This window comes from Nicotiana sylvestris, chromosome 8, assembly GCF_000393655.2.
Source record: "Nicotiana sylvestris chromosome 8, ASM39365v2, whole genome shotgun sequence".
NCBI classification, from domain to species: Eukaryota; Viridiplantae; Streptophyta; class Magnoliopsida; order Solanales; family Solanaceae; genus Nicotiana; species Nicotiana sylvestris.
Genome location: NC_091064.1, coordinates 8,574,923 through 8,587,840, shown reverse-complemented (window position 1 = coordinate 8,587,840; position 12,918 = coordinate 8,574,923). Strand labels below are relative to the sequence as shown.

The following is a 12,918-nucleotide window of genomic DNA, read 5'->3' as shown; positions in this document are numbered from 1 at the left end:
TGTTGGTGTGCTTGATCTAATCTCCTGATTCCATGAACATGCATTTTATTGAAAATGGATTAAACGAGGGGGAAGGTTACCAATGTGTCAGTGTGAGACCGCGACGAGGTCTCGGTGTCCTTTTCTCTGGATGTAAGGGTGCCCTCTGGAATATTTCCCCATACCCATTTTTCCTTGGTGACGAAGATTTTCACTTTCCATTTCATGAGTTCTTGGGGGGTGTTGCCGCTCCTTCACTGTCGTGGTAATACGTTGCGGATTGTTTGCTTTATTCTTCCCGGTTGCTTTCCTCCCTTGGGGCTGGGTTCGAGTCTGACCGCTCAATGATACTTGGTGGTGATTTTTATTGAGTAGCACGACTGTTATCCTTCTGAGCTGGTGGTCATTTTCGATCCCGCGACCGCGTGCGTTCTACAGCTCTCGCGTCGGGTTGTGGTTCTTTTGAAGGGGTCTTGGTCAAATTGGTCTGAGTCGTTTGGCGTCCCTAGTTTCGCTTACGGTGATCACGATATTTGGTATAGCAATGCTGAAATCGTACTCTACTGGGCGGGGTTCCCCTGCCGGCTATGCCTTGTCGAATCTGGTTCTACTGGAGATTCCTCGAGGATGTTGTCTTCGGGCTATTTCCCTATTGTTGCGAGGTAGGTTGCATCTTGTGCCGTTCCTCCCATAAGTGGCGCATGGATGGTACCTCCACCTGTTTGGCATTAGTTTCTTTATCGGGAGTCTGCTTGGATATACCGAGCCCGAGGAGGTTCCGGGGCGGTTGTCCAGAACCCTGCTCCGTGGCTGGTGTCGGGTGCGGGTATCCGACCAGATCTCGGCTGGGTATCTGATCAAGCTTCGTTTGAAATGTCCTGGAGTCGTCAGACACGTTTTGTTTAACCTTCGGGCGAAGGCCCGGGTTGTCCAATCGTCCGAAACCGGGAGCAATCTCATTCGTCCTAACAGGGAACGAGACGCAACTTCCTGTGGTGCTTCACTCTTTCTTTGTCTGGCCCCAAGTATGTCGAGCTCTTTCGTCACTGCTTCAATGACATTGGTGTGTGCTCATGCGGAGGGGTTTGCTGATATGGTAAGCGGGTTTGCGAGGCCAGGTGCTAGGCTGCGACATTGCGTCATGGTTTCTTTCGAGAGTGTTTCCTCGAACTTCCTCAACGAGACGGACTCGCACTCATCATCTTAGAGGTCGCTGCCTTTGAACGAGCACGCGTAAGCAGTGGTGCGCTCATAGGGATCCAAGGTCCTGTCGCACCTGGGGAGTTTCGGCATTTCGGATTTTCGTGATGCGAGTTCCGGGACCGCTTCCTCGGGAGACGATTGCTGTATGAACTTCTATGAACCTGACTCGATCCTTTCGAAGAGATCCCCAAACATCCTTACTACATTGGGGTCAATTACTGATCCGTTGTGGCTTGATCTCTTGGGTACTCGCTCGGCGTAGGGAGATGTTTCTAGCGCTGCTGCGTGGGGAGTTTCTGGGTGACTTTGCAGCTGAGCGATCCAACTGCTGTGCATGCAACATTTCAATAATAACATAAAGACTAACTTCCTGTTCTTCCCGGGCTGGGTTTTTTTGAGCTTCCTGTTGGTCGATATGTTGTACGCTACCATCGGTGCGCGAGGCTTCGTCGACCTGTTGCGCGCCTTGCAAGCCCGCGTCCGCTTGAATCGATCCAGATGTGTTATCGGGGTCCTGCGACGTCGTGCCAGTTGCTGGAATAGCCACACCGTTTCCGTCGTGATTTTCGGGGTAGTCGTTCTCGACTTTGATTACTGAGCCGGACATTTTAACCTGAAATCAAAGGATCTTGGACAAGAAAAAGTGTGAAATATAATGGGTATTTGTGCAATGAAACCAGCAAGAAAATAATCACTATTATTTTTATCCCCACGGTGGGCACCAAACTGTTTACTGTGAAAATGGTAACGATAATTAAATTTGTAAATGAGTTTCTAAAAATACGTGATCTATTTCCGAGCTAGTTGTTAGGGCAGTTGATGCTAACAATATGGAGTTCGAAGATGAAATGCATGTTAAATGAGGCAGTGATCAAACCGAAGGGGGCTGTTGCCCGGATGCAGAACCGGTTGATGGGGACCTCAGGGTCGTGATTCGAGTCGAGCTCGAGCTGTCGGGGCCAATCAGGGATGGGATAACAGTCAAAGATACAATTAGATAAGGCTCTTTTCGGCCAATACTAAGCTATGTACTGAAGAACAAGTAAAAAGGCGATGGATATGAAGACGGTTTTGGGCCAGTAGTACCAAGTGATAAACAAAGAACAAACAAGTAAGTAATCGAAGATAAATGGCTTCGAGCCAATGGGGACAAGCAAATTAGAAAGGAAAAGAGAGAGAAGATATTATAGCACTTGAGTAGGATAATTGCAGCTTTCCCTGCAAGGCGTTAATGACCCCCTTTTATAAAAAGGGGAAGCTCAAACTTAGTACAAAATACATTGTGTCATGAAAGAGAATGTGATGTGACAACTGGTTAACTTTATGTAGTATGTGAGCTGACGTCGAACCGCTCGAATAGACTTGATCGACCCCGGGCGCATTCCTCGGGAGATTTCTTTGTTCGTCGGGGCTCCGGCCGGTATTATCCTTGGCAAAGCATCGACAGACCTTGATGGAAGCGACTGACTCGAGATCCCGTGCCTCCGGGATCACCCTTCAGAGTATTATGTTAAGGGGAAATCGGCCCCCCAGATTTAACCGCACACATTAGTTATATACAATTGCATAAAGTTATATTAGAAAAGCTTAGTACGCTGGACGTGTCCGGGGCATAAGCCCCGATAGCCAAGGCGTAAGTCTCACGGAATTAAGCTCCACACATAAGTCCAAGGGCGTTTTACGAGTGCTCCGCCCTCGGGCGAGTCCCAATTTTGCCTTTTAAAACAGAGCGGATATTAATACGAGTGGGCATAGTTGGGAAACCTGGAACCCAAACCGAAATTCGAATTTGTTGATTTTTGGCTTGGATTTACAGATTACGGATTGGATTTTGAATTTAATTTTTAAATTTTTAAATTTCATATTGGATATTGGATTTGGTACATCAGATTTTTGGATATCCGAAAATCCGAAATTTTTATACGTTATATTTAGCCCATTATCCATATGCTAAGTTCAATACCTTACCCATTAGATATTATCTTATATATTCAATAGTAGTTACTTAGTTACTGTCATAATACTTTCTATTTGGACATAGTTTTACTGTTGCTACTTCTTATCGGCCGTATTAATGCCATTGTTGCATTTCCTTTATAATAATTTCATTACTTTAATACTTTGTTTGGATGATTGCGGTGAGAATGATGAACTTTTGAGGCAATTTAACATGAGTACTTCATTTGGATATTAATTTTCGTAAAAAAAGAAGAAGCATCTCAAGTTATAAGCTGAAAACCGAAAATCCAAAATATCCAAACCGATTAATCTGAAATCGTACTTAAAAAATCCGATCCAATCTGAGCTTATTTGGATTGGATTTGGATTGTCATTTCTTCAATCCGACGATCAAAAATTCAAACCGAAATTTTCATATCTAATCCGAACTGCCTGAACAAACACTCCTAGATATTAATAGTAAAGCTTGGGGAAACGTGTTCCAACTTTTCATGGTAAAGCTTATCTAAGAGCTTGCATCCAGCTGTGTGATACTATTAAAATCAGATAAAATCATATAACATACTACTATTAGATAGTATTTGTTTGATCTTGTTTTAGTTATATTATATTAGAGCACAAACGGAAAAAAATATGTTGTCTTGTGGATGCAGGAAACTGGTAACAGATTTATTTATTTAATATGACTATTAGGTCACAAAATTGATTTCTACCATTACTCTTACTGTTTTTTTACAGCACAGAATTATGGTGTGACGAAAGTCATTTCACAGGATTTTGCTGGAGATTCTTTAAACATATTTTTGGTGATTGATTAGTGAGTAAAAAATTATTTTCAAAAAATGTACAATCAAGATTAATAATAATATCAAATCAAAAATTGAAGAATGGTTTGATGAAATTTTTGAATCCTAAAGACTGATAATAATGTCTTAAGCGTTAGAGCAAAAGTAGTATGAAGTTAGTATTGGAAGTTTACGTTGTAAGGAAAATGGCTTCCCCCTTATTCTAACGACCAAACACCAAAAAATTACTTTCTAAAAAAAAACTGAAAAATGACTTTATCGTGCCAAACAGACCATATGCGATCTGAGAAATTTTTTATTTTGTGTATCACACAACTACAGTTGGGTCCACTTTACTGTGGGACAAAGCATTCAATCGCGATCTGAACATAAGGAATCATCATTCATTTGAGGTAGCCATTTCACAGCAAAATTTGGCTCACCTCAAAAGAGGCGCATAGACATCACACCCTAAGGCAGGGGCGTACGCAGAAATGTATTTGCAAATGAAAAATGTTCTAGTTAAGGTTTGAACCTTTGACCTCTTAAAGAAAAATCAAGCACATTACCAACACACCAAGATACAATTTATGTCAAGTGGTGTCATTTTTTTCTACTTATCTGTTTCCATACAGTATAAATACATATATTTAGTAAAAAATTTCGACGAAGCGGTGTCACGGTAAGCATAAATCCACCCCTTCTAAGGCCCTGCTCCCACAAAGAAAAGATGACATTATAAAGAAAAAGAAAACACCTTTTCTCACCATAATAGCTAAAACAGCTCAAAAGAGCACATGAACCAGAACGATTTTTCCACTATACATGCATTGTCCGAGTTCCTTAGTTTGAACAACGGTATTTAGAACCAAAGCAGGGGCAGCAACAAAAGGAATGCATAAGGGGTCGTTTGGTACAATGGTATATCCCGTGGGATTAGTTATCCCACCTTTATATGGGATAACTAATCCCACCATTTTAGTGTAAAAGTTGTCCCGGGATTAGCTAATACCCCAAATCAAACATGGGATAAAATTAATCCCAAAATCTATCCTGGGATTATTATCCTTATCCCATGTACCAAACAACCCCTAAATGATTAGGTTTCTGTCCGCATCAAAATCAAAACTCCCTTAGAAAGATGTTCCTTACCCTTGTTGAGCTAAAATGAATAAGAACCACACAGAGTGTACTTCCATATATGATAGCGGCAAAAGCTGACGATAAAAGCAGAGGCAGCAAAAGATGGCATTGCAAAAGGAGGACTTGCACGAATGCTTAGGCTTCTGCCCGCATGGAACTAAAACTCCTTTGAGGATGATGCTTCCTACTGAGAAAACTTGAACAAGGTCTACCATTGGACAAGCTTTTCCTATACAAAGCTGTACAAAGGTTAAACTCTTCTATGTATATTTCTTGTAGAAAAGATCTGATTTCCACACAAGCATACAGTTGATGCAAAGCGATCACACAGCATAATGATATTGATTGATTGAGTTGGAAGGACTTCCGCAGACTGTATCAAACCATTTGCTTGCAACCCCTTGAGTGGACAGATGATAAAGTATGCCCCTAGATCCTTCAAGCTATTACTGAAACACCATAAACTCAACCAATCTTGTCAAAGCCTGAAAAGTATCCCCTCCATGTCCAAGAAGTCGTATTATCAAAAATATGCGCAGAAACATCATGTCAATGAGAGTAAGTGTCCATTTCTTTGAGAAAACTGAACTGAGGCAGTGCGGACAATTTCAATGAGATGTTCATCCAATACATCAAGCTCGCTTGAGTTACGTAGATGATGATACATAGGGGCCAGATACTCTGCTGCAACTTCAACTAGCTTCCACTGATTGAGATTAGCAGCCATCTGTATAATTTTAATAGACAAATATTGATAGGAATCCAAAACTGATACAATTAGTCTAAAACATTCGTCATGTAAGTCTTCTAGGAGCCAGAATTGAGCAAGTGAACATAGTTCTACATAGGGCTGGAGTTCGTGTAGCTTTTCCTCCTTATCCAGATTGTCCCATAGACAGCCAGATATTGGTCTAGGCAACTCACCAGAGTAGAACCAGCTGACTAACTTAACCAAGGAGTCCCAACAAACTGGCACCTTGATGGTGAGCGAATGGCTGAAACAAAACCAAAAAATGTAATATCAACTACACATTTGAGAGGTGAAGGAAGAAAGCTAACGTAGCAACAAATAAGGAAATAAACTCCATAATGTAGTTATTTTTTCGTTTGCATAGTGTTCTACCTTCAGAAAACAAAAACATACTGCTAAACTTGAGAAAACAGAATCATCTGGCACATAATAGAACTAGGAGCCACACTAAATTGCTGCACATAATAGAAAGCAAAAACATACCAGGAGCCACACTAAATTGCTGGCACATAATAGAAAACAAAAGCATACTTTTAAATTTCTAAGAGGTCATGAATCCATATGGATCAAGCCATTTAAGTATCTGTACAGCAATAAATCCTATCATATTGGCAACCCAACAAGTCCCAACTCTGGGGTAAACCAAGTTATTCAACTATGAATTCGTTTGTGACAAAAGCAACCTATTTGGAATACCTTTCTTGCATTCCTGACTGAAAGAGGGCCCGTAAATATTCACAACTTGACCATAGTACAACTTTGTGAACATGCAGGTGTAAAACAGATATGGAGCAAGAATTGCAGTCCTCATTACTTGGTCGGGAAGTTTCAGCCTCCAAAATAATATCCCTGATTAGCAAGAGCAAAAGGGAAAAGAATGTCATATCTTACTCTTTTTTTTTTGGGGTGGGGGGACTGATAGGAAGGATAAATTAAGATACAAAAGGAATATTGCTAAAAATCATCCCTCTTTGAGGGTGTATCTACATATCTAACACAGTATAAAAAGTCAATGAACAATTCCAACAACTCATATTAGAAAAGTCTTTAGCCTTCATCGTTAAACATACTTAAAGCATTAATGACAGGTTCAGATGTTATCCATTCTCTGTAAAGTCTACAGGCTGTTAGCCAGTGAACAGCCATTTGGTGAAAGAACAAGTGATGATATTAATTGCCTCCCTGTGGATTTACTAGACCTCACACTAAATAAACTATTGTATCTGGATAAATCAAAAATAGTTCTGTGCATCCACCACAACATAACAATGCCGGGAAATGAATACTGAAAGAGAATTTAAACCAAAAGGACAAAAATAAAGTCTATACGTCTAATACAATCTACAAATTCCCAAAATGAGTTGTGAAAAAGGATTCATACGAAAAATTACGTCCAGCTGGCCCAAGAGCAGAGGTAATGTCGGAACTTGGGAATGGAGTTCCCCATTTCGGATTTCTTCCATAAAGCAATTGTACCAGAGGTTGCAAATTGCAATGTCTGGCTAAAATTTTCAACTTTTTCACAAGGTCTTCTCCTGCTTCAAGGAATCCCGAATAGATATACTCCAATAACTTTGTCAATGACTGGCAATCAACATGAGCTGAGAGACGAACTTTGGTGATTAACCTATTGCATGAATCTGAATCCAGCTTTAAGGAAGAACCAAAATCTTTCTCTTTAAGCAATTCTTCAAGAGGTAACAATGATGGGCATCTAACCAGAAGAATAACACCATGGACATGCACTGGTTCCTGATTTTTAATTATAAGCTCCGCATCAGTATGTTCATTGTCAGTAAGGAGTTCTCGAAACTCTCTCCCAAACTTACTTGGAAAACCGTATAATCCAAAATGGCAAAGGATATAAGCAGCGTACCATCGTGGTCCAGGATTAGAATTGTTAATACAGATCTCTTGAAGTTCTCTGATAAAAGCAGCTCGCGACTCCATCTGATTACAAAAGAGACCACCACAATTTTTCGCATTTATCAACTCACCAAGAGCCATAAGTCCAAAAAGTAAAAGCATATCTTCACCTTCCCAATCTTCAGAAGAAGGCCAGCAACAAGTCCTTTCACTGAAATAATTCTGCACATGAGGAGCCACACTGGATCTATTTAGGTGGACAGGATTATCTAACCACCAACTAATGAAGCTCAACAGAGTGGGTATTCCTCCATGCTGAATTACATGCTTACGATGTTTTGGCAGAGCTGAATAACATGCCAGAGTTATCAAGGTTATGACAAGTCTAAAATTACTCGGTATTCCAAACTTGTTTCCAGAAGATACCGCTTTCAAACTATCCAGTAAATATTCCACATAGTCCTTTCCCTTCAGTGCCAGAACTTCAGATAGGATAAACCTTGTTTCAGAAGCAATGTACTTGCTGGGAGAATAAATCATCATAAGGACTGCCCTAGATGCTGGTTCACTCTCTGATGAATGACAAACACTCCCTTGAGAAATTTGGCGAGCTGTGAGTATAGAATCCGCGAAGGCCAAGCTTTCAAAGACAAAAACAAACAGAAGCACACACACATTGATTAGGGAATTTGTTTCATGTCAATATGCTCATTAAGACTTTCTACACTTGTACTCGTTGTAAATAAATAAACTTTATATATATATATATATATATATATATATATATATATCTGTGTGTATAAATTTGGAGAAAGTTGAAATTGTACCAAGATTTTTTCGATTACCATGCACAAATAACAAGAGCAATAAACGAAGTCTCATTTCCATGCATCTTGGGGGAGAAATCTTCCATACAATTTGCTGCAAGCCATCCAAGAATATCCCAAACATACGGTCTCAGTGGAAGTAGAACATATTTATCAAAAACCTCTTCTAACTTGATGATTTGTTCTTGTAGAGATAAGCTACGCAGAGACTGCTGAGTAGTGTCAGAATTTCCTATGAGAAGACTAAGAAGAACCCCATCAACTCCTGCCTTCCAAAGATAAAATTGGTGGTCCCCTGCCCAACGAGTGATCAGAGCCAAACGGCATACTTCAACTAGTATTGACATTTGGCACTTAGCAAGCTTTCCAGCATCAAAACTCCAGTTACTCATTAAGGTAATCACGGCTTTCACAAAGGGCTCACAAGACGATTTATTAATTTTCGAACATCCTTGTTCACTTTTCTGAGCAATTAATAAAATATATCAATGTAAGCGAGCGAAATAAACTTGAGCTTCTAAGTAGGATAAAGGATAATAGTTCAGTTTCAATTGCTACCGTTAAACATTGGGCAAGTCTTAATCCCTCTATCTGGACCGAATGAGGGTTTGAACTGTCCAAACTGTCCACCAAAATTTTTACAAGACCTTCTCCATCCTCCAAAAGCTTCTTAGTTCCATTGCAACATAGAGCTGCCACCCAAAGTAAGAATGCAATATCATGAGTCTAAGCCAAGAGAGGAGAAAGGTAAGAAATCTGCAGGATATATGAATACCTAAAGCAGAATATAGCTGCAGAACAGCAATTCTGATGGAGCAGTCAGGATTGAGCTTGACAGTATCTAAGATATTCAACAATTTCGTATCAGTCCAAACACGGAACCGAGAAAGAGGCCAACGCCACAAAATTTTACTTAACAGAGAGGCCATCTCTTTAAAGTACTCAGTTGGCTTATTGTCACTGGAGTATCCTTTAACATTCTGGCCTAGATTACCAACCACGTTTGTGGTTTTTAAGATCTCCCAAACCTCTTTCTCTCTTTTAGAACTCAGATTTGATAAAATCAAATTCAAGGCAGAGGCACAAGATATAGCAACTCGTAATTGCTGGAAACTTAACAAGGATGACAAAGGATGGATGAGATTGGCCAAATGAGGTTGCAGCATTGTACTTGGTATGATGCGGACGATCTTTACAGCTACATCTGAGGCCAATCTTAATGTGGCTGCACTTTTTGATGCTAGAATACTTCCTACAGCTGCAACTATGTCACTGACTGACTCCTGGCATGGGAAAAAAATACCAGAGGTTAAACTACAATAGATGTGAAAAAGATGTAGAAAGTTATTCAAACAGGTAGAGTTCCCCGCAAGAGATCACACAACTAACAGGACATGTCACCAGTCAAGTCTACAATACCTTCCTAAAATAAAACAGGGAATTTGAATTACTTATGATATATGCTTTTAAAAGAAAAGGGAAGAAAAAGAGCAAAACATAGTGAGAAGCCAAGTATTGGTAGAGAGTTCTTCTTTAGGACCAGTATCTACAAGTTAAACTATGCACAAGTATGTTCTTTTTCTAGCATAAGAAATCAACTGACTATCTGGAATCTTATCCTTTCGTTGTGGTTTTCTATCCACATTCACAGTAAGAGGTTCAACATCAAATCTTGCTGTTACAAAGGCAACCTAAACTTCGCCACTCTTTCTGTAAATAAAGGAAAATTTTAGGGGTAGCAAGGTGGTCTGGATCCAACGACTAGCAGGATCTTAGTGCAATCGGGTTGCCCTTTAATGTGATTTGTATCACATGGATCGATTGTTCCAGTTAACTTTATTCAGAAAGGCTAAAGTTCCCACAAGTACCATAACACATATTCTTGCATAACAAAAGCAAAAAAAATTCTAAACAAATAATGTATGAACATGATGCATCTCCAAGTTGTAGTTCGTTTCTATCTCTTGCACTTTCGTCGTAACATATAACAGGCGATCCAACCAACAAAATATGAGATTAAGTGCTCTCCAAATTTATACAAGATTGGTAACTGGAAGACAAATTACCTTCACAACTTGGTGTTGTAATGACTCAGCAGATATATTATCAAGAAATGCATCAACTGAACGAAGTACTAGTCTTTGCATCTCAATATCAGAAAAATGCAGCTTTTGAACCCCGTCATCGCAATATCTACAGGAAACAAACAACTTAGTAAAGAATAGGATGTGTCACATTAAATGATTGTCGCCCCAGTAGAAAAACATCCTTATTGTGCCTTCCGTTTTCACTAACCATGGAAGCAAATGTTGTTTCAAGTATCATCTTTGAGGAATATTGGAAAGGGATTTTAGAACCAATGCATATCAAGAAAAAATCAAGAAATGCATATCAAGAAAACGATGCTCGCTCTGATTATCAATCCTAAACAACCCTGTTATTCAAGTAATCACGTCCCTGTTTTGATTGGAGTGGACTTTGCATCTTATATCGACATGAGACATATCATGAATAGCGGCTATCAATTCAGCTCTGTCCTTTCTTCAGATAAATGAAGCACAGCTATCAGTTATATCCAAAGGCAAATCAACTTCTTTTGGGGAAACATATCAGACAATTCATATGGCCGAACTCAATTAGTTTGGATTGAGAATTGGTGATTGATTAATGATTGACTGATAATATCAGAGGTCAAATTAACTTCTAGAAAGAAAATGAAGAAAAAATCTCTGGAATGGCTGCTGAGATTTCCCCATCCAAGGAACTAACTATTATGGTTTTTATATCAAAGTTTCTCGCAGATACAAGACTTACTCACCCATTCTTAGTGCACATAAGACAACTTCTTTCCATAGCTATCTTGTATGTATTCAGATTTTCCAAATCATACAAGTATAAGGAGGTTTTACATTTTGAAGCAAGACAATATTAATTAACTTATCTCTTGGTTTAAGCGTTTCAAATGCTTCCCCTTTTGCCATTTGCTAATTGGCAGACATAAGTTCCCTTGAGTTACAGCATCAGAATCTGGTCAACCTATTGAAATCTAATCATCTTGTTCTTTTTTCCCCTTCACACCACGATCATCTAGATCCAGTCAGCTATATTCCAAGCACAATGCAACTTAACTTGTTTTCAGTTACATACACTAATGGTAATCAAAAGATTCAGCTACAGCTCCGCCGCAAAAAAGTTTATAAAGGTAAATATGGAGTGTCATCAAGCAGCAAGGACTCCAATATATATCCTCTCTTAGTCCAATTGCAACCTGACCAATTATAAGTGTCTTGGTTGAATCCAAAAGAGCCTCACAACCAAGCATAAAGAGATTCAATTACAAGATTAAGTACTTTTTTCTTTTGATGATGGTGGTGTCCGGTTCAGCTTGAGCACACCTCGACTATTCGACCGGTACCTGCTACCTTCCACCAGCACGAGTACCGGGTAACTCTGCCCACGGCTTAGGCAGATAGGATCCGAGATTACATACATAAGGAAATAATTATCACTTATCTATGATGATAAATCCACATCCTATTCCATTACTTTTGTTTGACCGAGAAGTCTGTTGTTTCCACCTTGGTAACTCGGCAGATAATGAGCCTATCTCTCTACTCTTCTCCATTTAAATACCAGAATTGGTACATCAAAGCCATGGGAGCTCCAATACATTACTATTTGTAGGAGGAATAAATTTCATACGGCTTAAATAAACATTGGAGCCCAAACGTTCAAAATTACAATGTTGTATAAGTCTCCAATCAATCTATCAATCAATTACGCCTCAATATCAAAACTAGTTTGGGTCCACTATACGAATCATCTAATCTATGCCTACTCTGCTTTATTCAGGTCCATAATTACATTCAAATCCTCAAAACTGATTTGAAAAATTAAGAAATTTTACCTAGTGCCGAGATTGAGAGCATGGTAAAGGCGTTGATGAAGGGTCAGTAGGTGACCGCTAATACCACGACTGTTATCTGCAGCTTGCTTTGACGATGATGACGACCTCATTCTGAATAAATTTTTTCAATTGAGGAATTGTAATACAAAGGGACGAACTATGCTTTCAGTACCGCAAGTAATTTTGCTATAACAAAAAGGGAAATGATTTATTATTTAGGAATATCTTAATTATACCCTCCATTTTAATGTTTTTCCCGAGGGAACATTTTCTAAAACACTTTCAAGCACATTAAATTACTTAAAAAAAATAAAAAATTATGGAGCTCAAATTTTAACGTTGTACTTATGTGAAAAAAGGGAAGGTAGTAATATAGGAAACACGGGGAAGGTGGGTTGAGAAAAGTAGCATAAAAAAATATTTTTCTAAAAATATTTTATACTCTCTAACCAAATATTAGAAATATTTTTCGAAAAAAGTTTTTCACTCACCAACCAA

General features: G+C 39.2%; 1 protein-coding gene across 3 annotated transcripts; it reads right to left on the bottom strand.

Annotated features, from left to right (window-relative positions):
- Nucleotides 1–4,471: 4,471 nt before the first annotated feature.
- LOC104249750 (BTB/POZ domain-containing protein At1g04390) lies at nt 4,472–12,613 on the bottom strand. Of its 3 annotated transcripts, XM_009806231.2 has the most exons (9): nt 12,421–12,613; nt 10,580–10,706; nt 9,289–9,796; nt 9,072–9,205; nt 8,532–8,977; nt 7,202–8,326; nt 6,517–6,669; nt 5,994–6,064; nt 5,703–5,796 (listed from the first exon to the last, which is right to left on the bottom strand). In XM_009806231.2, the coding sequence occupies exons 1-9, from the start codon at nt 12,528–12,530 to the stop codon at nt 5,786–5,788; spliced, it is 2,685 nt and encodes an 894-aa protein (XP_009804533.1). In that variant the 5' UTR covers nt 12,531–12,613; the 3' UTR covers nt 5,703–5,785. The 3 variants fall into 3 exon arrangements, with proteins under 3 accessions (XP_009804531.1, XP_009804532.1, XP_009804533.1); XM_009806229.2 differs by having other exon boundaries at nt 4,472–6,064; XM_009806230.2 differs by lacking the exon at nt 12,421–12,613 and adding an exon at nt 10,809–12,414 and having other exon boundaries at nt 4,472–6,064.
- Between the last annotated feature and the right edge of the window lie 305 nt (nt 12,614–12,918).